We start from the raw sequence: 27,166 nt of genomic DNA on the forward strand, positions 1-27,166 counted from the left end.
AAGCTTGTGGAGATTCTGTGTCCCATCTTGCTAGGAGTGCTGGGATCACAGTTACGCGGCATTGTATCCGGTGTACATGGGTCCTAGGGATCTGAACTCAGGTCTTCGTGCTTGCTATACCCACCATACAGCCTCCCTGTTCCTTACACATATGTGTAAACGGATACAACAGCACTCGTGCATGTTGGTGGGATGAGAGAGCATTTCAGTGCATGCATACATTGTGTGGCGACTGTGAGGATCATTGGAACAATTATTACCTTAGACGCTTATGTGTTGGGAACATCCTAAATCCTCTCTGCTGTTTAACTGTGGGTTACAGTTATCTTGTGAACAAGATCAGTTATAGAACATTAGAAGCAATCCATTTTGCCCAGTGGCACCCTGGGACCTATTAGGTACCTCTACCCACTAACTTTCCATATCATCACCAACACTAAGGCTTGTTAATGGCTATGCCTGGCACCGTTTCATCCAGTATAGATCCCAGTGGTCTCTCCCTGATGCCCACCTTGGACATACTGTCTTTGCCTAGAGCCATACCCCTTCTATCCCAGAGTGGGCACTATCTTTCTGTTTCTAAGGCTCAGTTCAGATGTTGGGTGGGTGAGCTGAATGCTTCTGTCTCTGGTACTCTCAGAGACACCACATTTCTTGGTGCATATTCAGCCTCTGGAGCCAGGCTCTTGGCTTGATTCTTAAATTAGCTGGTTTGGTTCAGCCATGGACCAACCAGTAGCCCCAGGGCCACACTGGTGGGCGTACATCAGCATAAGAGAGCGTGTTGCTTGTGGCAAGGAGACCCCAGAAGCCTTGCACTCCATTCAGTGTGTGTGCTCCTCAGAAACCTGCTTTGCAAGGCTTAGGGATTGGGAAGCCTGCTCAGCTGTGTCTGAGTGGCTTGTTCTACACCATTTACTTGTGATTTTCTTCAGCTGCTGTAGCTGGAAAGCCTGCCCTTTCATGGGGTGGGAGGTGATGGGAGGGTACGTAGAAAGGGAAATATCACACTGATACCCTTGGCAAACCATTTCCATGGCTGGATCTTCCCAGTGAACATTCATAACAAGTCTGTTTCAATCTACAAGTCTACTGAAAGCTGGCTTTGCCTGGCTTCCTCCTGGGAGGTGGAAGACTGGAGGCCAGTGGCAGACAGCAGTCGTGTTTATCTCTGATTGCACGGAGGGAATGGGGATCAGGGTCTTTATATTTGAGCTGACGTTGCCAGACCATGTGACGGTTGAGTGGACCCAAGTCAGAGCAATTAGAGTTTGTGGCTGTTAAGGATGAGGGATCACAGGATCACAGGGAAGGCATGCTTAGGCCTGAGGAATGTCAGAACCCAAGGGAGCCTGCAAAGGGAGCCTGCTGGTCAGCCAGCTGGGAGATAAGAAGTTCCGGGTGCATAGCCAGTGAAAGAGGTCACCACCATTAGATGAGTAAGCCCGGCCCTGTGCTCCTGCTGCCTGGCTAGAAGGCGCTCACTGCCTCTTTTCTGAGGCTAAAAGCTCCATGTGGTTGGGAGATGGAGTTCAGTGACAGATTACTTAGGACACACAAGCCCTATCTTTAATACATAGCACCATAAGGAGGAGGAAGGGGACCTGGGGAGACGGCCCAGTTGGTAAAGTGATCTACAAGCACAAAGACCTGAGTTCCGTCTTTGCAGAACCCACATTCAAAAAAATAGCTGGACATGGTGGTAGGATGTACCTGTAGTCCCAGAGCTGTGGGCTCAACAGCCCCATCAGTCTAGTCTACTTGGGGAGTTCGAGGCTAGTGAAAACATGTCTCAAAAACCAAGGTGGACTATGAAATCACAGACACAGGGCCTGTACAGGTTCAAGTCAGATGGGGTCCCGGTGCTGAGAGGGGGAATAGAGGAGACATGGGCTCCCATTTCTGACCAAGAAGCTATCTGCAAAGGAAAACCTAGCTTTCTCCACTGAAGTCTCACAGGGTATAACAACTGCATCTAAGGGCAGACTCCATACCCATCAGTATATGATCGATACTCAATGCTACTGTAGAGTTTTTGTCTCATAGTGCTTTTTGAGTTTTTTTTTTTTTTTTTTTTTTTTGGTCTTATTGGCCTTTATTGGTCTTTTGCTTGTATTTTATGGTTTCTGATTTTGTGTTTTTGTGTGTTTATGTTTCTTGTGTGTTTTTATGTGTATGTTTGTTTTTTGTTTGTTTTCTAAAGACAGAGAGAGAAAGGATGGAGAGGTTCTTGGAGGAGTTAGGGGAGGAGAAAGGGTGGTCAGAATATTTTATATTAAAAAAATTCCAGTTAAGAATAAAAGATTAACCCCTCTACCCCTCAAGAATAAAAAATCAAGGTGGATAATGCCCTAGACATGATACTGGAGGTGTCTAGCATCCACATATATGCACACAAACACATGCACACGTGCACACACACCCCACACGCATTTCTCCCCACCCCTTCATACACCAAATAATAAAATAAAATAAAATAAAATAAAATAAATTACAGGTAGCTGATACAATGCCTTCCTTTGTTCAGCAGGGGGGCAGATGGCTTCCTGAGAAGCATGTTCAGGCAAACAGATATGCATTCTACCTTCGGTAAGATACTGCATTGAAATAGGTGTTAGGAATCACCCACATTCCAGAACCAGGTGCTCCCCAGCCTACCTTCAGCAATTCAGCGACAGCAGCTATGTTGTCACCAGCCGACACATGCAACACAAGTCCTTTTTAAAAGGTCCCTGCCATTATAGCCTGCTCTCTTACTCTCTGCCTCCACTCTTGTCCCTGCTCTGAGGGTTCCCCCTCAAAGTGTTACATGGTTTGACTTTGTGGCATTCCTCCACCCTGGCCTGCAGAGCTACTCCTTCTACCGCCCAAACCCTAACAACAGGGTCTCTGACTTGTGTATGGAATCTCCTGGACTCTGCTGATGCTAAGTTCACAGTAGAGGTCTGGGTGGGGCCCAGGGACTGATCTGTGTTTCCCCCAAGATTCCTGCCAAGGCTCCACCGTTTGCATAGCAAGGGCTGAGAATGTGTAGATTTTAGCTAATGCAAGACTTAACTCTGCTGGCTAAAGGATTTATTACAGAGAAGCAACCTGCCAGAGCTGTTTTCTCACTTTAAATGGTGAGGCTAGGTGTGATGGTTTGTGCCTCAAATCGTAGCACGTGGGGGATGGAAGCAGGACCTCAAGATTGAGATCAGGAATTCAAGGTCACTGTCAGCTACATAGTGAGTTTAAGGCTAGCCTGGTCTATAGGAGATCCTGTCAGACAAACAGGCAAACATATGATAGACAGACAGACAGACATCAGTAGAGGACTAGCCTGAGCTTATTCCTAAAGCATTGCTAAAAGCATATGAAGAACTTCAAACTAGGAATAGAAGTTCACCCCGAGGAGCTATGTTCTCTTTAGTCTTCCTTCTTGCCACCAGATCACAGGAAGTGGTTTTATGATGGTAACCTATCACAGATCTCATCACCAAGGATTGCTATTGGGAGCTGACCCGCGACCTGATGGCCCTTTAACCAGTGCCCACCTTCATAAACAGATGGGTTTACAAAGTCTTCCCCGGGGTCTTTTGTTGGAAGGGATAGGAGGTGTTAGCAGGCCTTTCAGAATAATCTATAAAAGAGGGCTTACTAGGTTGGGGGGGATGGATCAGTTGGTAAAGTGTCTCCCAAACATGAGGACCTGAGTTTGGGTCCCCAGAACCCATGGAAAAACTGGGGCATAGTGGTGCTTGCCTGTGATCTCAGGGAAGGGAAAACAGGAAGCAGAGATGGGTGTATACATGGCCAGGCCAGTGACAGAGTTTGGCCCAGTGAGAGACCGTCTCAAAGGATGGATGGTGTGGCCCTCTGACCCTAAAATGGATCATGCATGCATCCCCATCCTCTCTTGCAGGCACATGACAGATTTACTCAGATGGCAGATGATCTTGCCTCTCACTTCCAGGCTAGAAGCCCTAAGTAATGGCTAGAACTTGAGAAGTCATCTGGGACCAGGAGGTAACCTTACGGACAAAGGTCATGTTACAAAGGTTAGGTAGGGCAGAAAAATGGATCCGAGATGCATGGTGTCGTGGAAGCATCCTACAAGCCCTTCGAAGCCTACCTCCAGACTTCTTTGACATTAAAATCAGATCTCCATTTGCCTTAGTGTTGGGTGAGCTTCCAGCTGCTGCTGTAGTGATCCTGGCCAAGGAGATGCAGTTTATCAGAACAGCCAGTTGAAACAGTTAAACATATTCAAAACTACCATATTGCTGGATATAGTGGTTCATGTCTGTAATCCTAGCACTCAAGAGACTGAAGGGAGGACTAGCCAGGGTCCACAGTGAGTTCTAGACCATTTAGGGTTCCAGAGGAAGACCATGTCTCAAAGCAAACACCCTTCAATACCTCAAACCACCCCTGTATCTGACTCTCTAAGGATGTTTGAGAACTTAGGCTGAGGAGACTGCCCAGTGGGGAAAGTGCTTACTGGGCACACATGGAGACCTGAATTCAGACTTCTAAAACCCACATACAGCCAAGTGTAATTTGTTAGTAATCCCAGCGTTTCTACAGTGAGATGGGAGGTGGAGGCAGGGGGATGCTTCAAGGACCTGACACGTGCAGCAGCCAACAACAAAGACCCTATTCTCTGAAAAGGTGGAGCGTGAGAACAGACACCCAAGGTTGACCTCTGACCTTCACTCTTGCTCACTATGTGCACATGCAAGCATACTCATGCCCACACGATAAAAAAGAACATGGAAGTCAAAGATCTCACTTTGAAGATGAGGAAACAGAGGCATGGAGAAACTAGGCGACATGGACCAGCACTGAAACCACGTAAGGGAATGGAAACAGATGTAGGACCGGAGGCACCAAGCTGTTTCTGTTTGATGAGAACACATAACCAGACCCTTCATTCTCGTCCTGGCCATTATTTTCTTCTCTCCTTGGCAGGCAAAACTTCTTTGGCTCTCTTAATCTTAAATCTCAAAAAGATTTCCTTCCCACCCCTCTCTGTCCACAGAAAACTGCAGCCAGGTGAGACTTATCGAAAGCCCAGCGAGCTCCAGGCAAGGGGAAAGGCATACATCATCAAAGAGTATAATTTAAATACAATAATTTAAATACCATACAGTTTCTGTGTGTAGACACTTGAGTAGAAAGGAAGACCCCTGTAAACCACTCACTGTGCCGCCCGCCCACCTTTAGCTGCTCCTGCTGTGTGCGTGGTTCTCTGCTTTCCTGGAGAGAGACTGGAGCTTTACTGCTGTCTCCCAGAAGTTCACATTCATGTAGCCACTCAGGGGTCCCAGACGCAGCAAGTGGCCTGTTCTCAGAAGCCTGAGCCTTAAGTGTGGTTCCTAGCCCAGCTGTAGTACAGGTCCTGGGAGATTGCCCAACACAGGACTCCAGCTGTATCCAGACTTACTGAGTACTTGTGAATCAAATGAGTCCAAGAAGAATCCCAGGTGATTCCTCTACAAAGCTCCATGCAGGCAGTCCCGTGCTGTGCTCCCCCTAACCCCACCCCCAGAGCCGCCTTCTTACACGGCTGGGTCAAGAGTAGGAGCCCCATCAGCTTCCCTCCTGTACACAGTAGCACTCTGCTTCTGTGGCACCTTCTGGTAAAACCAGAAGGTCATGTGAGAGAATGTTTGCTCTTTTGGACAGATCACAAGTCCTCAAGAACCAGGTGCACATATACAGTTGTCTCTCTGTCTGTGGGATTCCAGAACCATTCTCATCTCAAACCTGGGGGGTGCTTGAGTCCCTGGTATAAAACAGTTACATTATTTACCTGTGATTTTTGGACATCCTCCTTATGCATGAACTGATATATTAGTACCTGATGCTGTGGATTTGTGGGATTAGTAGGTACCACACTGTATTCTATGTACATATATATGTATGATAAGAGAAGTGTGCCTTCAGTGAAGATGAAATCTCCCCCATATTTTTGATCCAAAGGTTGTTGAATCTTCAGATACAGAGGATCCACTGTTTTCAAAAGGCAAAGAAATATACAGCTTTTGTTCGGATATAGAGGTACCCCAAAGACCCCCCAGGCTATAAAGTTGTCTAATGTCTGTACTGCCAAGAACTCCAAGAGACTTACCTGATTTATATTCAGTCTCCCCAGATTGTTCAGGGACGGAGGTTAGGTGATTTTTGAAATGTCAAAAACAGCTGAAGATACAAACACTCTAGAAAATTAACCTACGTGCAGCAATGCTCCCCCCCCCCCCCCAATGCTGCCAGAAACATGAGCTTGCTGGTCTCCTCCTCCCTCCCCCTTTGCCAACCCTTCCCCAGCCCAACTATATTTGGTGGTCCCTGCTGCCAGATGATAAAACAACACAGTAGTCAAAGCTTTTTTTTTAAACTTTTTTTTTTTTTTGGTTTGTTTTTAAAGAAACTGCATACATCATCAGAGAGAAACAATAATTTAAATACCATGCAGTTTCTGTATGTACAAAACCTAGGCCACAGAGATCCAGTTTAATTTATATTCTATGTACAGTATCTTCCTCATACAGCCGTCATCTGTTAAGTTAGAACCCGGGAGGGCACGGGATCGACGGTCACCACAATCACTCCTATACAAAGACGAACTATGTACAGACACCAGGAAGCAACTGGAGAAAGCAACCTGCTTGGGGAGGAACAGACTCATGGGAGGAAGAAGTCACCAAAGGTGACGTCCGCCCACTGGCTGTGCACAGGGAGAACCTGGGGTCCCATTCATCGAAGCGACACACCATGATGCTCATTCCAAAAGTACAAACACGCGTTCATAAGCAGGAGAAAAGGAAACTCGGAGTGTCTCCTCGCACTGACCGTTGAGTGGTTTGGTTTCTCTACAGCAGAAAGGCTCACATTCTAAAAACCTGGCAGGGCCTTGTTACCTCTGGGTAATGACGTGATCAGGATTTTGGAAAAGCCAGTTTGTTAATGACAGGCTCTTCTGTCAGGGACGTGGCCTGGGATCGGGGTTCAGCAATGCCTGATTTTTGAGAGAAAAACGTTAAGGTCTGACACATTTCGTTTTCTCCTTTCTTGCTAACCCGAACTCCACAGTGCTCAGATGGGACTGTATAGGCTCAAGATGAACTCACTTGAGAATTGCAGCTTTTCCCCCCCGAAAGGGATGATTTAAACCACCTCACTTGCCTTTTATTCCCCACTAATTAATGTCAAATTGTCAACTTTGGAAACAACTCAAGTCATTCCAGTTGTCCTAACAAAGTGGGGGAAGTGTGGTTCCAGTTCCCTGAAGACTGAGTCCAGATTTTCAGAAGGAGAACGGAAGTACCATCCTACAGCTGGGGCGGGGGTGGGGGGAGAGGGGCTGCTGAGCCTGGGTAAGAACCACTTATAGTGGCCTTGAAATAGCCCATCCCCAAAGGCAGTGACCTTTTAGGAGCCCTAAACTCTGAGCAAGTGACTTCTGCAAAAGGGTGCCCCGAAGGAAGGAAGTGGACATTCTGTCCAATATCTTCCCATATGTAAAGAGAACAGCCATCTCAGGGCATGTTGGGTGTGTGTGGGGGGGGGCGGGGGGTGAGGGGCAATGAAGGCTGCTGCTGGCTAGCAGCAGAGAGTAGGGGAGTTTGAGATTTCTGTTCCCAGGTGGTCAGAAGGGCCCTAGGATGAAAGTCCTCAGGGAAGCCATGGGCCTTTGTGGGTAGAGTTCTTTAGGACTCTTCCCGGCTGGGGAAGGCCTGTCAGGCCAGGCCACCACAGCAGCCTGAAGCACAGCTGCTGCTTAGAGGAAGTACAGACCTCAGGCCTGGCCAGGCAGGGACCTCCACCCAGAACATGTGCCTATCCTTCACCCTAGGGAAGTTCAAGGAAAGATTTCTACATCTCTCCTCCTACCATGGTCACATTCAAAAGTCAATAAGCCTTTTGGGAAGACTGTGTTTACAGCCATCCATGCTAAAATCCCTACCACACTTTCCCTGAATATCTCTCTGGACATTCAGATGATGATGATGATGATGATGATGATGATGATAGAAAGACCCAGTAATGGTGTTGTCTTTGGTCTGGACAGAGGTGTGCCCCATCCAGACGGTGCCAGTAGAGCAGCAGCTGCATGGTGCTACCTTTAGGGCTGATCTAAGCTCTCCTTTAACTCTGGTTCTTGGGTTAGCAACTGGCCATGAAGCCATTAACGCTCCAGAGAATCAAATGGCCTCACTTAGGCTATATCCTAAGAGTAGCATGGTCCCAACTGATTTGACAAGGGGATAACTCTTTTGTGGTTGGCCAAGCTGACCATCTGGCATCTTTCTAAATGCCAGGTCTGTTAGGGAGTAAGGCATTACCTAGCGACACCGTGGTGACTCTGAAAGCTGGACACACCACGGGGGATTGAGGCAGAAGCTTTGTACCCAAGGGTCTGTGAGCTTGGTTAGGGAGAAAAACAGTACTGCAGAAGGCCTCCTTAGGGTCTGGGGTGCCTGTCCCTCGGTGCACACCCAACCCTTGGGGGGCCCTGTCAACAGGGCATCGGGAGGCATATTCTGAGAGAGAGAGAGGACAGGGTTTCCCTGGGTAAGTGGAGCAGTAAGGGACACCACAGACAGTCATGGCTGGCAAGGTTTTGCCCAGTGCTAGTCCTGCTGAGATGTGGATTTCTCTGCAGAAACTCTTCAGTGCAAAGACAGAAGAGTGAAGGCTCTGGAATAGCAGTGGGATGGTGGTCCCCACACTGGCCTCCATGTAGTGGTCCTCAGAAGCTATTGACTGCCAAGCCACATTACCACTGTCCCAGGTGTGTTACAGGGCCAAAGAAAAATGTGGGCCATGAAGTTTATGACCCTAGCCCCCTGGTCAGTTCATCCTCATGGATATCACAGGGAACCTTGGCAAGGAAATTTAAGCATTAGATTACCCATGGCCCTGGGCTTTCTAAACATAAGCTGGTCAATGAATGTGAACTGAGAAGACAGCCACTATCCCTACCAAAGTCTTCTGGAAGGCAGTTCAGTTGGGGATGGGGGTCAAAGTACATGCCCAGGCTTAGCCTCCTATTCCCGCGGCACACATGCTTATGATCAAAGTGCCAGCACAGGCTCCCCCAGGACAAAGCTGAAGAGAAAGTATGTGTGTATGTGTGTGCACATGTTCGTGCGTGCATGTGCCTATGCCTGTGCATGTCTGTATGTATGTGGGGGAGGACCGAGAGGTCATCACCCCCTTCCCAGCATTCCCCTCTCAAGGGCACCCCAAAGTAGATGCCCTATCTGGAGCCCATGTGTCTGGCTGAGTCTAGAAGGGGCAGCTGGATTATGACTTCCACCTAGCCATTCCCACGCCAAGCCCTTGGCTTCTTTGGACTCAGGCAACAGTCTCTTGTGAGAAAGGGGTTCACCGAAGACTGAACCAATGTGGTGCTTGTTGGATCTGGATGGAGGGGACGAGGCAGTTTCTGGACAATTCTCAGGGTCCCTGATCGGTGCTGGGACACCTTTCTGTAGCAGAAATGGTGCCAGCAGCTCTGGGAGTGCTCACCATGGTGTTCCTGCACACAGAAGCCTGATTGTGTTTCCTTTTGTTTCTTCTTCTTCTTTCTTTTCTTCCTTCCTTTCTTTCTTTTCTTTCTTTCTTTTTTTTTTTTTTTAAAAAAGGCAGTTCGGATTTACATGGTAATGGGGAAGTGGACAGACGCCAGCACTTACGGTTCTTAGAAATTTATGTTTTGAAGACAGCAGAGCACTCAAGAGTAATCCCACTGTTAAGGTCGATGAAACCTGGGAAACAAGGAACTTTGTCAAGGCCCAGACCCCACAACAGTGTCTTCTTATCCTCAGATAACGCTGGCTGTGACAGTGACATTCCGGTGTGACCTCCCACTCATGACACAAACACAGAAGGGCACCCCAAGTCCTTGAACTCCACAGAACTCATCTAGAGACCTAAGAGGGTTTAGCTTGGAGTCTTTGGAGGTCCAAACTGAGTGGTTGTACCAGGACTCGGGGCACGATGGAGATCCTAACTATGTCTGAGTCGGCTGGTAGGTACATCGCTAAGCCCTGTTTCTGCACGTGTTCTCCAAAAGAGTGATTAGAAAAGCCAGCGGCTTAGTCACTAACTCATCATGCACACATTCCATGTGGCTATTTCCTTCTGTGGTTCGTTTTTCCCAAGTGATATTGGACAGGACTGCTTGGTAGAAGAGCACAGGATGACAGAATGCTCTTTAATGGTCCCCGTGTGCCATTTTGGTATTCTGCCCAGGCTTGGCCTCTGTGGACTGTATGTTGGGAGCACCCTTATCTCTCTGGCTTCAGTTTTGATAAAAACTCACTTCCGGTGGTCCAACACTTGTCAGAGTTTATTTTTGAGTGAATTGAAAAGCAGAGGGTGACTTTTTGCCTAGGCCTTTAACATTTTTAACAATCTTTGCCCAAGGCTTTTTTTTTTTTTTTTTCAAACCTTTTGTTGTTGTTGTTGTTCTGTTTTTGTTATGTTATAGCCTTACTGTGAAGGCTTGGCTGGCTTACAATTCACTATGTAGACCAGGCTGACCACAAACTAGGCTGAGATCTATCTACCTCTTCCTCCCCGATGCTGGAACTAATAGTGTGTGCCTGTCACACACACACACACCGCTTACACACCACTCACACACACACACACACACACACACACACACCGCTCACTGCTCTCATTTTATTAACTTAAAACTAGGCCTTGATGCCTATCTTTGTCTTATCTTCTTCCACTTTAGCCACAAACCACTTGGTAATCCAGGACAAAAGATCATTTACTTGAAGTAAATATTGACACAGCTGTGGGTGTGATGCTATACACCTGCAAGGCTGGAACCCCAGGAGGCTGAGGCAGGAGGATTGCTGTAAGTTCCTGGCCAGTCTGGGCTATGTAGTGAAAACCAGGTCAGCTGTGTCTCAAACAAAAATAAACTAAGGTCAAAAAAAGAATAATAATGGGAAAGCAAATGTTGTCATGTGCTGCTGGGACCTAGGAGGTGGATGCCGTTGGTTACTAACCTGGTTAAGTGTCTACTTAACTCGTGGACTTCCATTTCAGTACTTTTAAACTCATTGAGTTCCTTCCGAATGGCAGCCTGGAAGAATAGCAGCCGGTTAGCATGCTGAAGAGGTGGGGAGGCCTCCCTGTTTGTCATGTCTAACAGTACTTTTGTTCTTCCACACAACTGTATAGTAGATAAATAAAATTTGTCACCTGTGGTGCTCTTTCAAAGCTTCTGGGACTTCCCTTCTTTGTCCCCTCCTGGGACACCGGGAGGGTCTAATGGAACCGGTCATGCTTTATGAGGTCTCTGCACCCTGTGCATCCTGTGGTGCTACAGATGGCCCACACGGTGACTTTGATGTCACCTCCCTTTTGCAATTCTCCCACTGGGTGCCTGGGAAGGTGTCCTGACACAGAGAGCCAGTGATAAGACTGTAGGCTCATGTTAAGAATGGCTCTGTGGCTAGTCCTACGTTATTCTGTCTTTCTGGGCACAGTCACCTGACATGCTTTGGGGCTAAACTGAAGAATCTTGGGTCAAACTTGTATTTCTCAATGCCATAGTACAGAGTGGTGGTGGACCTTTTTGGGGGTAATTGGTTGTTAAGAGGGACGGTGCCTTTATCAGAGGACAGGATCAGTTAAAGAAGGATCAGATGGCTACAAAGTAAGACTACTTGCTATGTTTTCTCTCTGGCATATGTCCTTCCCTGTGATTTATGTCCCATTATGTAGCACAGTGAGATTCTCACCAGATGAGGCTTCCTGGCCTTGGGCTTTCTGGATTCCAGAGTCTTTAAATGACCTTTCTGTATAAAATTATGAGGCTGCAAATGTTCTGTTACAACAACAGTAAATAAACCAAGAATGACATTGCCCCTCCTCCTGGGAAGTAGGCACACTATTGTGTCTGTCCTGTGTTCTCCAAGTGAAGAACAGACTGGCAGGCTTTGTAACAGGTCATCTGGACCACTCCTTTGAGCAGCTTAGAGGATGCAGCGCTTTTAGGGTGGGGCTGAGGCAGGACTCCTGCTCTCCTCACAGATAACGCCTCTCTCCCTTTCTCGGGGCTTCTGCTTACTTTGTCTGCAGCGGTGAGGCGGGTCCATGGCTTGTCTGCCCTTCGGTCATAGTCTTGGGCATCTGCCACCTCCACGTAGTCACTGAAGCGGATAAGGATCTTCCTCTCCCGGAGTTCTTCCACCGTGGGTCGTTGGCTGAGCTGCAGGGAGGGAGAAAAGTAGGGCCCAGTCAGCAGAGAACTTTAGACCATGGTTCCATTCATGAACTTGTAGGTGTGGAAAACGAGTCCAGGAAGACAACTGAGATGTTATACAGCAAGACGGAATGGGAGCAGAACCCAGAGCGCCCAGCTCTGAGATTCTGCCAGCTTTATTTTCTCTTTCAACTACCCAAAAGCCTGTCCTTTATCTGTCTGCTGTCTTGGGCTGATAAGAAACCTGGCTGTCTGTGTAGCTGTGGGTACCTGCTGTGGATTTTCTCTGTCTGTCCTTCACTGAGTGGGAGACAGATACCTTAAGCAAGGATTCTGTTTAAATTTGGATTGGTGAGCCCACATCTCTGTCTTAAATTAAGTGCAGTCTGCAGAATGGGTTTATGACACATTATGTGTGTGTGTGTACACATATATATTATGTAGACACACATACCCACGGGTGTCTACAGATGCATATAAGCCTGTGTGTTTTAGACACACAGAGAAGCATTTGCAAATAGTAGCAACCTCTGGTATGAGGGAATAGATATATTATTGATTTAGGACTTTTGAGGTTTTTTTTTTTTTTTCCCTTCTGGAAGGTCAGCTGTAAGGTTGGTGAGCCAACACAAAGCTGAGCGATGTCATTTATACTTTGGAGAATGAACTTTGTGAGGAAGGAGGACGAAATCATGTTTATTTAGCTGTCTCCTGACATTCCCCTCTGAGCAACCTTCCTCTGTCCTTTAACAACAGAAAGCTGACATTTCTATTATCTTTCCCTGTCACAGGCTTATTTCTTCTGGAGCAACACAGCCAACAACCGCTCCCTTTACGACGCTGTCAACTCATGCTCAACCAATGTTATTTAAAAACAATTTTTCCTCCGAGTCCTGGACTGTTGACTGCTATTAATAGAAGAGACAGCCAGATAAAGTCTTACGGCTCTGGCCTATAAAACAAACAACAAATCCCAGTTACTCTGGCCGTTCTGCTGCCACGCGGCTCTCTGCCTGATGCCCTTGGCTGGAGCTGGAATGTTCCGGCGTGCTGCTGCCATGGTACATTGAGATGATGGCCTGCTGCCATTAGAGGTGCCCGGTGGTGAGAGCAAGGGTAGGGCTGAGCAGGCCTGTGGCTGTCTCATGGCTAGAGGAGGAAGCTCCAGGGAAGCCCAGTGATGATGGAACAGGTTCATGTCTAGACCCTTGTAGTGTTTGCAGTCTATCCTGAGGCACCAGAGGTTTTCTGAGGACTCACACTTTGGCATTCACGTTGCTTGTCACAGGAAAAACAGTTTCCTGAGCTGTGTGGCCGAGATTGCTAGAAATTAAGATGATGCCCGTCTTGGCACCAGCATGTTCTCTTTGAAATATGAGAGCTGACAGAGTTTGTTCTGAACACACACACACACACACACACACACACACACACACACACACACACTGGGCTAGCTGGGTGTAGGGCTTCACATCTTCAGTCTCAGCAGTCAGGAACTTAAGGCAAAAGAATCTAACGTTCAAGGCCAGCCTGGGCTACATGGCGAATTCAGGGCTAGTTTGTGCTACCCTAGCAAGTCTGTCTGATCTCCTCTCCTCCACCCAACTCAAAAAAAAAAAAAAAAAAAAAAAAAAAAAAAAAAAAAAAAAAAAAAAAAAAAAGGAAATGAATAAATAAACTGGTCTGGTTTTTACCAGCTGCCTGTCTTATCAGGAGAATCTGAGAGAACGGGGGGACATGCTGAGAGACATCCTCAAGGTCAGAAGCTCTTTCTATGTCCTAACCCTGTGCCACCATCCACCATCACAATCTATCCACCAGCTTATTCTTAATAAGCTCAGTATCATGCTTATGTTCTGAGAGGGGACACGTATGGACAGTACAGATTGTTGTCCTGGGGGTCTTGGGAGGTATATGAATTCTACACTACCCAGATTCTTCCAGAACTCCCTTCAATGAGCATGTAGCCCTCCACACCTAAAGCCCTTCCTAGATACCGAAGGAGACAATCTTCATGAGCAAAGTCCATTTTTCTGAGAAAGTTTTGGATTGGGAGAAGGGAGAAGAAGCGGAATTTATGTAAATGGTGCCAGCAGTTATCATGCGCAACCACAAAATGTGAAAAAAAAAAAAGTCAATTAACTGAGACCCAAATTCCACAGAAGTACTGCCCAAACTCCAAGTGTACCCCTTCCCTTCCAACCTGTCTCTTCCTCCCATCATGCATACATGTATGCTGTCATTGAGGGGGCTGCTCTTTCTGGGGTTGTGTGGTGGGATGGACCCCAGTGCTTGCTCACAGTAAGTGAGCACTCTGTCATTGGGTTACATCTCCAGCTCCCGATTCTATTCTTTAGGGGTGGGGGGGCAGGGAGGCAGGCATTTATTTTTAGCATATAATTTTTTATATTTTCGATTTAGTTACAGAAAGTGATTTGGTCCTTTGGTATCAACACCAGCCCCTGGGTCTTATTTTATTTTTTCACTAGCGTATTAAAATTCAATAGAATTTTATTAAAGAAATCTGAGGGCCAAGGCTATAAGCGACACCAGCTCTGGCATCTGGTTTTGGTATGATAAAGGCTCAAGGGAAGAGCCTTTGCCAGAGCCAGGGTAAGCTATATATTCCCCCTGCAGGTGGGCACAAGGTTCTGCAGAGCCAGAGAACTATGAAACCCACTTCCGGATTTCACATTCCCTCCATGTCCTGGAACATTCATTCCTGCCCTCAAGGTCACTATTTTTGACTCCCCATGGAAGCCTTTGAGGATTGGAATTGCTGGAATTGCAAGGTAATTTTCCTGCTGGGAGTGGGGGCGACATTGGTGGGTGGGGAAGACAATGAGGGTAATTGCAAAATCTACAGCTGTTAGTGGGCAAGGTTGCAGGTGTTGTCACTCTGGGGACAGAAGTGTGGGAAGCAAAAGTCCTGCTATACAGTTGTAGTCAAAGTTCTGTCTGCGGTAACATACAACCCTTTCTTAAGAGATAAGAATTGGATTGCTGTCTAAATAATCTTTCATTCCTCTTTCTTTCTTTCTTTCTTTCTTTCTTTCTTTCTTTCTTTCCTGTTTTCTCTTCTCTCTCTCTCTCTCTCTCTCTCTCTCTCTCTCTCTCTCTCTCTCTCTCTCCTCTCTCTCTCTCTCCTCTCTCTCTCTTTCTCTTTCTCTCTCTCTCTCTCTCTTGAGACAAAGTCTTACTGTGTAGCCCAGGTTGGTCTGAAACTTGTTGTACCCCCAGGCTGACCTCAAACTCACAGCAATGCCCTTGCCTCAGACTTCCAGAGTGGGAGAAGAGGCATGAGCCACCATGCCCACCTCATGTCTGAGCAATTTGTCATAAATACCCTTTGGCAAGCCATCTTACATTTTTGGGAAAAATCTAGGGGTATCAGAGATCAGTTTCAATGAACTCAATGAAAACCGGATTTGAGCTGTTTTCTCAGTGTCTTTGACTCTCTGTCTTAGAAATGAGGGCTTTGTCTGTTTTTCATTTGCTATCATTTCAAGGACACACAACAAATAAATGTACTCTCTCCTTCACCCCCTACCCCTTACATAGGCTCACCAGTGAATGTACCTTTTCACCAAAGACCTTGGGGTGGGGGTGGGGGTGAGGTAGAACAACCGGCTGAAGTGAGGCCATTCAGTTCCTATTCTTATCCCCTCAGTGTGGTGGCCCAGCCAGCCACCCGGCAATTCGCCATCCATGCCTTTGTTTATCTCACTTCCTTTAATTAGTTTGGTATTTGGCTTGCCACCAGAGTTTGGGATGGTTTTGGGAGAGAGGATGTTGAGAAACCCAAATTACCTCCTGAATAAGTGGCATGGCCTCTCAGGACCTCCGAATCTTGTCCTTTATGTAATGTTTCCAGGGAAGAGGAGTCACTAAAGAGCATTTTTAGAGTTCATTTTAATGGGTCTCTTTCACCATCTTTAAGACTGAGTACCCTTTTTTCAAGATGGCCGCTGCAGGGGGCTGATTAAAAACACCTCAGGTAGACAGAGTGTTATATCCTGTGTGCCATCAATTAATTCAGCTTTCAACAGGACCTAAGAATAGTTTCAAGTTTATTATTCAAGGTTTTCTTTTTTTCTCAAAAGGCTACTCATGTTTCAGAAGATCAGTGAGTTTATAGGGTATGACAATAGCCTCTATTTGGGGGATTAAAATGTAGCAAAAACCCTAGTTGTGAGGAGTTTTAAGTGTTTTCCAAACATCTTAGCTAAATGGATCAGTACTTTTTGGTATTTTCCTGATCAGTAATTTCAATTAAATTTAGCAGAAGAAAGTCAAATACTTTTTCAATTTCAACAGGTAGTAATGGGGGAATGAAGAAAGTCACAGTGTCCTAAAACCATAGCAGAAGACAGTATTGCATTTAAACTGCCTTTAAATTTTTTTTTTTTTTTTTTTGAAAAAATAGCCTACAACTCATTTTGTGTAGCTCAGGCTAGCCTTGAACTTGAGACAATCTCAACCTTCAGAGTGCTGAGATTATAGGCACGAGTTATCATGTCCATTTTGAACTACTACTCTCTCTCTTTCTCTCTCTCTTTCTTTGAGACAAGGTTGCACTATGTCGCTCTCGTTGACCTGGGACTCATTCTGGCTGGCCTCAAACTCACAGAGACCCACCTGCTTCTGCCTCCCAAATGCTGGGACTAAAGGCGTGCGCCACTGTTCCTCCTCAATCTTATGTTTGGTTGAACTACTAACTTTTATAGTGAGTTTCCAATGGTGTGGTGGAGTTAAAATACACAAATCTGTTCTTTTAAGGTTATTATTTTTTTTTTTTACTCATCTACTTTTATGTTTATGGGTGTATAGTCTACAGGTGTGTCTGTATATCATATGTGTTCTTGGTACCCACCGATGCCTAAAGAGTTGGATACCCTGGGACTGAGTTATAGGTGAGTCGACCATTATCCCCAAGAAAGGTGTGAGAGAGTCTGAGAGTGCTGTGGTCAAGGGCCTTCAATGTCCTCAAGGCTTCGAGAAGCCGAGGTATGGCTAGCAGTTTTGGGGAAGGGGGACTAGCTTACCTTGCGAGTTAGCCTCCTCTTGATTTCACGCTTCTCCTCCTGTTCTTCTTGTTCATTCCGAGCTGAAAATAAACGGAAGATGTCCCTGACTACAGTGCATGGTGTTGCCCACACCCAGGCGCTGGTCCAAGCACTCAGATCTCATCCTCTAGTTATCCTAATGGCTGAAGGGTCTTGGCTCCATTTTCCTGCATCCTTTCAGATTGCTGAGGACTGAGTGCAGTGACTCTTTGTGTCTCCAGGGGCTTGGGGCCCAGGCAGGGATGCTGGGATGAGCAATGTGACTATAAGCCAAGGAGGTATGCTTGAGAAGTGAGAGAACACTACTGGCAGTGACAGACATTTGGGGAGGACCAAGGACACCTTCCTTGAAAAAGGTGTAGACCTTGTGCCTGCCCTTTAGGGCTTCTAAGAGCCTGAAAGGGCTCCTTGTGTGTGGCCCTAGAGTCTGGAGCCCTGTAGGGCAGGAGAGAAGACATGCCTCAACCTGCTTGCTGTGGGAATGACAGGGCAGGGGCAAATGCAACCCGAAAGGCTGCTTGTACTGACTTCAGAATGCTTCACCTTGCACAAGCCCTGATTCCATTAGTTTTTTAAAATCTTCCAAGAAGTCCACAGAATGTGTGTGAGGCCCGAGTGGGGACTGTTCTTGCATGCATTTGGACTTGGAAGTAGTGTCTTAGGAGCACACTTCAGAGACCGAATGTTCTCAGATTAATATATGGGCAGCTGGTTTAAAAGCTGTAGTAAGGGTCCAGGGAAGAGAGCATGAAGAAGGGCAGAGACTGTGGGCCTTTTCTCCGTCTGAGCTAACTGAGTGATGATAAGCAGACCACCATTTATCTTCTGGGCCTTGGAAGGGTTCCTTGGTCTCTGTGGAGGCAGAGTCATCAACACGGTACCATCTGATTTGAAAAATACCATGAACGCCAGCTAGTGTCACAGAAGGCGTGAGCTCCTCACCCGTGGGAGATTAGGAAGGGCAAAAGCAAACTATGGGTTGATTTGGGCACAGCGTCCATTAAGCTTGCCTGCGAGACCTGTGTCCCCATTTTGTAATCATGGCTGTCAAGTAATGTTTCTGCAACTTCATTGTTTTGATGTACTCCTGTTGTGGCTTCTAAAGGTCTGGGTATAGCGTGGGTCTTTCAGAGAAAAAATCCCAGTGCATAGAAATCGAGGTGGGGAGTATATGGTTAATAATCCCTCTGGCCACCCTAGGAAGTCAGCAACAGGCAGTTATAGCCAGCTGTAACCAAGATGGCTGTGGCTTTTCTGGCAACAAATGGTGGTAATTCTGAACAGGACTAAGGGCCATGAGTGACACCCCCTGTGTATGATTTTGTGCCCCTGCTTGCCTGTGGGGATCAGGACCTTGTATGGGCAGCATAGGAAGTACCCACTCTTCCTGTGGAAAGGGCCATGAGATTCCTACTTGTACCTACCATGAATGTCCCTTCCTCTGGATTTAACCACCCTATTTTTTTCCCCACTGTTTCCTTTAAAAGACACACACACACACAGACAGACACGCACACTTTTTTCTCAGCTAAACATATAATAGCCACTACTATCTTAGTATGAAATAACCTATCACTGAGAAACTGGGAAGCAGATAGCAAGACCCAGAAGAAAGGAAACCCAAAGACTGACATTTTAAAAAACAATGTAAATTACTCTGTTAAAATCTGGGAAACTAGCCAGTCATTAGCATCTTAGCATGAATCAATCTATCAGAGAGTTAACTTGGAGGCAGACTCCAGGCAGCTAAGCTATACTTATACGGGGGGGGGGGGGGGGGGGGGGGGGGGTAGGGTGAGGTGGAAAGGAAGGATAGAAGAAAGGTAGCCTTGTAGTCCATCCTAGAGGAAGCTTGGGCCCCATGTTGAAACTTAGAGACTGCATAGGCTATCATTCTGGGTTTCCAAATGAAGTCATGAAAGCTCCAGTGAGTGAAGCCACCAGCCACATGTGACATAGCTCACCAGTCAAATAGTTCAGACCTTTGGTTTTTCCTGCTGTCACCAGTTGCTTCAGGCTGGTTCTCCTTCTCATTACCGGGTCTGACCTCACTCCTGACCTACAGGCCCCTTCCGAGCCATGGGGGTGGGTGTTCTGTGCCAGAGATGACAAAGAGTTGGGGCCTTCATCTCTTAAATAGGTTCTTAGACCCTCAGAAGGGCGGGTCATAAACTATCACCTATGGTGTCCATATCATTAGCTCAAAGCTGTTTACAAACCCAATGTCATGAATTCTCAGGCAGAGGATACCAAGGTAATCCCACTAGGCAACTGAAAAAAGAGGCCAGGAAAGTCCAGTGATGTCATCGTCATGGTGCCCACTCCCAGAAATTCATTATGTGCTCAGATGCACATGGGGCCCTATTGGCTACTTAACAAAGAGAGGACTTGCTTAGGAGGCTGGGCAGGGTGGGGCTGCAGACCAAGCTCAGCCTCTTCCAGCTCCTCTTCCAGTTCAAAGCCCAGAAGATAAGTTTTAGAACTGATTATTAAGGGGATATTTGCAAATGCCTCTTGACATTTCTTATACAAGAATTAAGTAGGTGCAAGGTATGGTGATATATGCAATCCCAGCACCTGGGGGTGGGGTAGAAGCAGGGGATGGAGTTTCAAAGTCATCCTTGGATATATACTAAGATTAAGGCTGAACCTGGGCTTACACAGGAGATGGCCAGAAAACTAAAACTCAACCAAGAGGACAAAACCAAAACAACTTTCCCCCAAATAAGAACAAGACCAACAAACTCCGACTCAAGTAGAGTAAATAATAAACCCAGTTTCTAGAAAAATAAAATCTAGAAAGATAAAGGGCCAGAATGTAGAGAAAACAGGTACATTTCTAAAAAGGTTTTGAAACTGAGAGAGATAGATGGTCAATCTGTTTTAATTTGGTTAAGCAGTGCCTGAATCTGTAGCTATCTGACACCAGGAAAGGTAGAGAAATCTGATAAAACAGGTAACAATCACACCAATTCCCGTTAGTCTCCCTGGGCTGGTTAGAGTCAAGGAATCAATGATCCAACAAAAGCATCAAACCAAGAAGCAAACAGTGCCTGGCTGCCTTTGATCTCTTAGGATCTGGGCCAACTAGAGGTAGGAGCCAGATGTGAGCTGGGGGAATCTTCTCTTCCTAAGCCTCCCTGCTGCGGAGGGAAACTATTTGCAGAGACCCAAGCCAGGGCTAAGGCGTGCAGCCTGGGCTCAGAGCTCTGAGCTCAGGACAGCTGGGAGAGGTGGAGGGAGTGCTCAGCACAGCAGGGGTGTGGAGGAAACAGGATTATCTGATTTCTGATTCGAGCAATCCGATTTCCCTTCTCTCCTTTTCTCTTCTCATCAACAATAGAAACTTTATAATGCACGGGGCAAAAAGGAAACATCCCAAAGGCCAAGGACTTCCTCAACTGTAGCAATCTCTGACAATTTAGGGCTGGTGAGATGATTCAGTGCATAAAGGTGCTTGCCACTAAACCTGACGACCCAAGTTTGATCCCGTGGACTCACTTGGTGGAGGGAGAGAATGACTCCTGGAAGTTGTCCTCTGACCTCCCATGGGTGCTACGGGTATACACCCTCTCTCCCTACCAATCAATTCAATTAATACAGGAGAAAAAATTCGACACACAGAGCCCCAGGCACCTCGCTGTTCTGTAAGGATTGCTCTAAACCTCCGAAAACTGTTAACGGTTGCCTTGATGAAAAAGATACAACAAGGCAAGCGGGGGCTGCAGAGCCTGTCACAGCCTTCCCAGGCAAAATGCAAGTATCCTCCCTCAGCAAATCACTGAATGCTCGCCAGGTCACAAGACCATTGGGAGGAAGGGTAGAAAGTGCAATCAGAAACAAAATCATTTAAGTGGCTATTTTATCCAGTCACCTAGAGCAACGTCTCACATGATTGCATGCAAGTGTGCGTGTGCACATACACATTTGTAAGATACTTCTTAATATCTAATTTTCTTCTGGAGAGAAATTAGAATGGCTTTGGGGGGAGGGGCTAAGGAAATTAAAGTAAACATATTATTTGTTGGTTGTGATGAGAAAACTGTGGTCAAGGACGGCAGCAAGGGTCTGGTGGGTGTGGTTTTGTTCGATGAAAATCAAATATCGATGGCTAAACCGAGGCATATCAGGGTCCGCAGAAGGCTGATTTCTTTCATTATTTTGTATTTTTAAAATTGTTTTAGTACCAAGTAGATTCTCTGTACAAACTCAAATACACTCCGTGTTCTGAGCCGAACAAGGGGCCAGCTTTCCCTGTGTCCACAGCCTCTTCACAGCCAGCTTTCCCTGAATGAGAGCATCATGTAAGCCTGCCACAGGCCAGGCCATTCTTAGGAGGACCAGATGAACCTTCGTTCAGCAGTGCTTTCTCCCACTGTGAAGCTGGTGCTAAGGGGACTGAGGAGTTCCATCAACGGATCCGAAGCCATGTGTTTCTGGTCCTTATTTTTAAAGCTCTCTTACACTAGACATCAAAGCCAAGTGACTGTTTAAAAGCCAGTTTGAGTGTAAAGGTGACTCTGGTTCTCTTTATAAACCACCCTTTGCTGGTAAGTGTCTCAGTTTGATTATCAGCTTTTCTCTTAGCTCAGGGTGGGCTCTGGCTTCTGGCTGGGGAGTTCCTAACCCACAAGGGGGAAGCCAGTGGGATAGATGGTTCCCCAGCTATGGACAGGGTTCATCCTTGGTGTCTATGAGACCTCCTGCAGGAGAGGGTTTCAGAGCTTCCACAGACCCTGGGAGAGACCTGATGAGCCACTACACACCCACAAAGGCTGCCCTGAGGGTTCGGTCACCCTGGGCTTAACCAACTTACGCTTCAGAATGTTCCTCTGCTCCAGTTCCTCTGCAGTTGGTCTCTGGCTCAGCCGCCTACGAAAGAAATCCAAGAAAAGTTTTTGGACCATGTCATATCCTTCTGGGGCCGGTGATCTCCACGGCCCTAGCAGATACATCAGGCAGGGTCAGCAGCTGGAGTCCTCCGTCCATTCTGTGTTCTGAGACACTGACTCCCTGCCAGTGCCTCCTCGGTTCCTCAATTTCAAGGCCCAGGAAGGGCACCCTGCGTCAGGTCACGCAAAACTGCCTTCCCTCCCTCTGCAGGCCCCTCCCCGGCCCTGTTCCTCCAGTGCCCCCAGGCCAGGAGACCGAAACTTAGCCTAGGCCTTTCCTCTTCACAGAAGTCTCTTTCTTTCCTCGTAGCCTATTGACTGCAGGGCTGCAGGGCTGCCTGGCCTCTTGCTTTTCCCTCTCTGCCTCCAGGCTACCGCTTGCTTCTTGCTACCTTTGTGCACACCCAGAGCACAGAGGCTCTTGGCCTGGAGGACGTGCAAGAGAGGGTGTCTGTCTACAGAGAACAATGGCTACTCTTCTTCCTGTCTCCTCCCATCTCCACCAGAGCCTTATTAGACATGGAATGCCAGATGAACAGGCACAGAAATGACTCTTATTACCGGGCGCATAATTAAGTCATAGAGAACGCAGCATCATAGCAGGGGCAGGAAATTCTGGTGGTGCCATGTGGAGAAGCAGGGACAGACACAGGTGACAAGTAGTGCCAGAAGTCACTAGAGAAGGGGAATGGCTCCCAAGGAGAGAACCACATACTTGGACGCTTACATAAAGTCCCAGGGGGGTAGATGCCACACAGAGTAGACACCGTTGGGAAAAGGGACATTTGTATTTTTCAACCTTTTGACAGTCCCTGAACACTACAGTTAGTCAGCATCTGTGTTTTGCCCACTAGGTACTGACAAGGTGTGAGTGGGATGAGTGTAGTGGAAGAAATTCTAGGCTCCTCGAAGTCCTCACCTGGGACACAGTGGGTTGGAAAGGCACATGTTCTTAATCAAACAGCTGGACTCACTCCCCAAACTTCTGAAACTTGTAGAGAGAGATGGGGATGTGAGGAAGTCATAAGGATCAAGATGGAGTTGCTTTGGCCATGCTCTAGCCACGAGCCTCAACCAATTAAGTCAAGCCTGGCTTCTATGGAGATTGCAAAAATCACAGCCACATACAAAGGTACCACAGATATTTGTAAGGACATCTGCCTAACTGTGTATTCAATGTTAGACCGGGCAGGCTTGCTGTTTATTCTTATATTAGCTAAAGCTTATTTGTTTAAAGCAATCAAGCAACGCTCACTTTTTTGCCTTTGGTCTTTCCCCTGCCTTATTTGCTGGTATGCTCATAACTTAACATGCATGTTCTCACTATAGTGTTCTGCTCTTCCCAGGTAAATACATCATTGTTTGGTGAATCTGATTGTTATCCAGGTTGAAGAGTGAAACTAGAAAGTCCATGTATAACTTCCAAGTATACTATTTCAAATTCCAGTCTTGTTATTGTGAAGCTGATGGCACCTTGAAGCCATCACAAACTGTATTTCAAAGTGTTCTAAAGTTTGTAAGAACATTTTCACATTTACTGTTTCTTTTGCTCTGTAAAATATTTCTGTAACATACTCTGAAAGAGATATGGTTTTTTGATCCGCTTTCCCAACCTAGGAGTACCTGAGTCCTCTGGGACTTCTGATATTCCAAGTGAGTCCCTTCAGATTACATCTGACTTTATATGCTAATGAAATGAGCTAGTGTGGGTCCCCTAGGTAGCTCCTGGAGGGGACTGGCCCCTGGAAATCCCATGTGGTTGGAGGATCAAGGCTCACGGAAACAAGAACAATGAGATCTGATGAGCTTCCAGGTTGCTGAACTCCTGGAGGAAGCATCTAACTCCTTCCTGACCCATCTCTCCAGATAGCTGTGCATCCAGATCCCATTTTTCTTTTCATTATTAACTGGTCAATATAGGTACGGTGTTTCTGAGTTCTGTAAGCCATTCTAGAAAACTAATCAAATACATGCACCAAAATAAATAACATGTAACAAAAGGATTGCTTATAGAGATTAACTATGCTTAATCTTTTAACTGGCTGTAAATAATATCCTTTTTGGAAACCCACAGGATTGTATATATAGCCCTTGGAGAAACTCTCCTTTTTTTCTCTTTTCACTCATTGCATTTCTCTCTCTCTCTCTCTCTCTCTCTCTCTCTCTCTCTCTCTCTCTCTATATCTCTCTCTCTCTCTCTCTCCACACACACACAAACACACACAGAGACATATACAGACACACACAAACACACACAGACTTATAGATACACATACACAGATACACACACACATTGACACACACACACAGACTCACAGATACACACAGACAAACCACACACAGACACACACACACACACACACACACACACACGCCCTTAAATCTAACATCTAATTTATACTTAATAAACACACTGACTTCACTGTACTCTGGCTCACTCTGAAATTTTTTCCTGTGTGTTCAAGAACCAGCTTCATTGAGTGGAGGCCCTCAAGGGGGGTCTCCTCTGGCTTTTGACTGAATTTTTCCAATACTCCTGAGAGATATGGGTCACACACTGAGAAACACGAATGGGGATAGGAATGAGAATAACACTTTTTTTTCTCAGTTTTTTGACTCTATTTCCTGCTTCCTACAACAATACAGTCTCCTTTGTGAATCTCATTCTTGTCAAGACTGTTTCTCAGAAGCAAATGCTGTGTATATAGCTGTAATGGGGAATATTGACTGTCCATTTGCCAGGATCTAGAATCACCTAGGGGACATGCTGGTGAAGGGTTGTCTAGATTCGATTAGCCTCTGGTATGCCTGTGAGCGATTAGCTAATTAGGATAATTGAAGTAGGAAGATCCATCTTAGCTGTGGGTGGTACCACTCCTTGGGCTGGGGTCTTGGACTGATGAAAAACTATAAAAGTGAGTTGAGCTAGTGGTCTCTCTCCACTTCCTGACCGCAGATGTAACGTGACCAGCTCCCCCAGACTCTTAATACCATGAATTAATTTCCTGACATGACAGACTGACTGTACCTCACACTGAGCCCAAATAAACCCTTTATTTATTCCTTAAATTATCATACACATGACTCTGTGCTGCAAAACTGTTCTCACAACACAGAGGATTTCTTCACAAGCCACGCCTAAATGATTCACATTGACCTTGAACGGAACTGGGTTCCTGCTTACTTGCCTTTAAGCTATCAGATACCAGCAGTGAGCCTTCTATTTTCTTTCAAAATTTAAAGCTGTACCTTGCTTTTCCCCCAGTCTGAAGATCTTATCAACAAAGGACCGCAAGAAAAATAATCAAATTAATGCAAGTTTTCCTGTTGGTGTGAAGAAATTCCAAAAATTAAAACAAAAACCCAACTTTCTACTCCCCAAAGAAAACCCAAGACCACAGAAAGAGATGACAGGAAGATGCTTTAAATAAATGAAGATCAGGGAATACCAGCTTTCTGAGTCACAGCCTCTCCCTGGAGAGGTGATAAAACCCTGTAGGCTCTGACTGGAAGAGGATCCGTTCTGCAGCACAGAGCTCAGGAACGCTCTTTGCCAGGAGAACATCAGGGCCACAGCGTCCCCAGCAACACAGCTGCTGCTTGTTGGGAGAGCCATGACTCTCAGGACTGGATCCTGGAAGCCTTGTCTGCATCCCAGCCCTAGAGGGAGGCCGTCACATTTCAGTCACACGGAAAGAAGACATGCTGAGGAAGCCAAGGAGTCAACAGAGGCAAGGTCCTCCCTCCTAGGATGGGAGTGGCAGCATTTCCTAATCCAGCTGCTGTAATAAAATAGCTGAGGCTGGGTATTTTATTAAGAAGGAGGAGTTTACTTAGATTTGGAGGCTGAAAGCATAGATCACACGATTCCTTAGGAATGGTGGGAATGTATGTGGACGAGATCACATGTAGAGTCAGGAAGATAGAGGGATGTAAAGACCAGAAAGTGTTCTTTTGGAAGGAACTTAATCTTGTGGGAACTGATTAAGGTCCCATGAGAACTTTAGTCCCTAAGCCTGGGTCCTCACGACCTTTTGCTAGGCTCCAACTTTTAAAGATCCCATCGCCACCCAACATGGCCACATGGAACTTCTAGCACACAAACCAACCTCTAGGGGACAGAGTTGAGTCATATCCAAGTCAAAGCCACGAGAGGCTAAGCAAATGGAGATAGCACAGTGGGGGCAGGGAGAAGTGCTGAGTTTCATCTCCTTCTCCATGGGTTCCATAGGGGCTGAGTTCTACCCGGTCTCCATCAACACCAACTCTCTGGTCTCTAAGTCAGCCTGGCAAACACAATTTACTCTCTTAATAACTGTTTGACACAGATCCATCCATCCTGATGTTGCCACAGTCTTTAGACTCATGTAGCATGCCTGACTTCTACTTCTGTCAGTATGCCAGGGACTCCAAATTCTAACCTACCTCCTGTCACACGGAGTTCCCACCCTCTTCCAGTTGTCTTCCTGTACTTGATAGCTCACTACATTTAAAGGGCCCCCAGGGAATAATTCACCTCTACCCTCTCTGGATAAACTGCTCTCCAAAAAGTCTTACATCCCATCCACAGGGAGCTGGCCACTCAGGACCCAGAATCACCCACTCTGAGCTTCACCTGCAATGGCCACCTTGTTTACTGCCGTCAAGACTAGGATCTCAAGCTGAGTAAATTACACAGGCGCTTACTTAGCTCACGGTCCTGAGGCATCACATCGGCAGCATCTATTCAGTCTCTGGTGAGTCTTCCTGTTGGATCATGATATATGTGCAGGGCATCACATGGCCAGACAGAGAAATTTGCTAACTTCAGGCTTTCTCTTCCTATGAAGCCACTTACATCCTCACGGAAGCCCCTCTGATGGCCTCATCTAGTCCTAATTACTGCCAAAGGTGCCATCCCCAAAAGCCTCTAGCATGTGACTTTGGAGATTCAGTTTGGGCATGAGTTTTGGAGAGAATGAACACCTGGATGAAAACAATAGCCGGTC

The 27,166-nt window shown here is 46.5% G+C and overlaps 1 protein-coding gene across 9 annotated transcripts in view; it reads right to left on the minus strand.

The window, feature by feature from the left end:
• Positions 1-6,419: 6,419 nt before the first annotated feature.
• The window catches only part of Phactr1 (phosphatase and actin regulator 1), a 460,522-nt gene continuing 439,775 nt past the window's right edge, over positions 6,420-27,166 (minus strand). For all 9 annotated transcript variants that reach the window (XM_034509804.2, XM_076939122.1, XM_076939124.1 and 6 more), the window contains 5 exons: positions 22,103-22,158; positions 17,266-17,327; positions 12,086-12,226; positions 11,019-11,095; positions 6,420-9,758 (listed from right to left, as the gene is read on the minus strand). In XM_034509804.2, coding sequence (XP_034365695.1) covers positions 9,743-9,758; positions 11,019-11,095; positions 12,086-12,226; positions 17,266-17,327; positions 22,103-22,158 — 352 coding nt within the window. In that variant the 3' untranslated portion in view covers positions 6,420-9,742. The remainder of the gene's footprint in view (positions 9,759-11,018; positions 11,096-12,085; positions 12,227-17,265; positions 17,328-22,102; positions 22,159-27,166) is intronic.

This window comes from Arvicanthis niloticus, chromosome 8 (genome assembly GCF_011762505.2).
Source record: "Arvicanthis niloticus isolate mArvNil1 chromosome 8, mArvNil1.pat.X, whole genome shotgun sequence".
NCBI lineage: Eukaryota > Metazoa > Chordata > Mammalia > Rodentia > Muridae > Arvicanthis > Arvicanthis niloticus.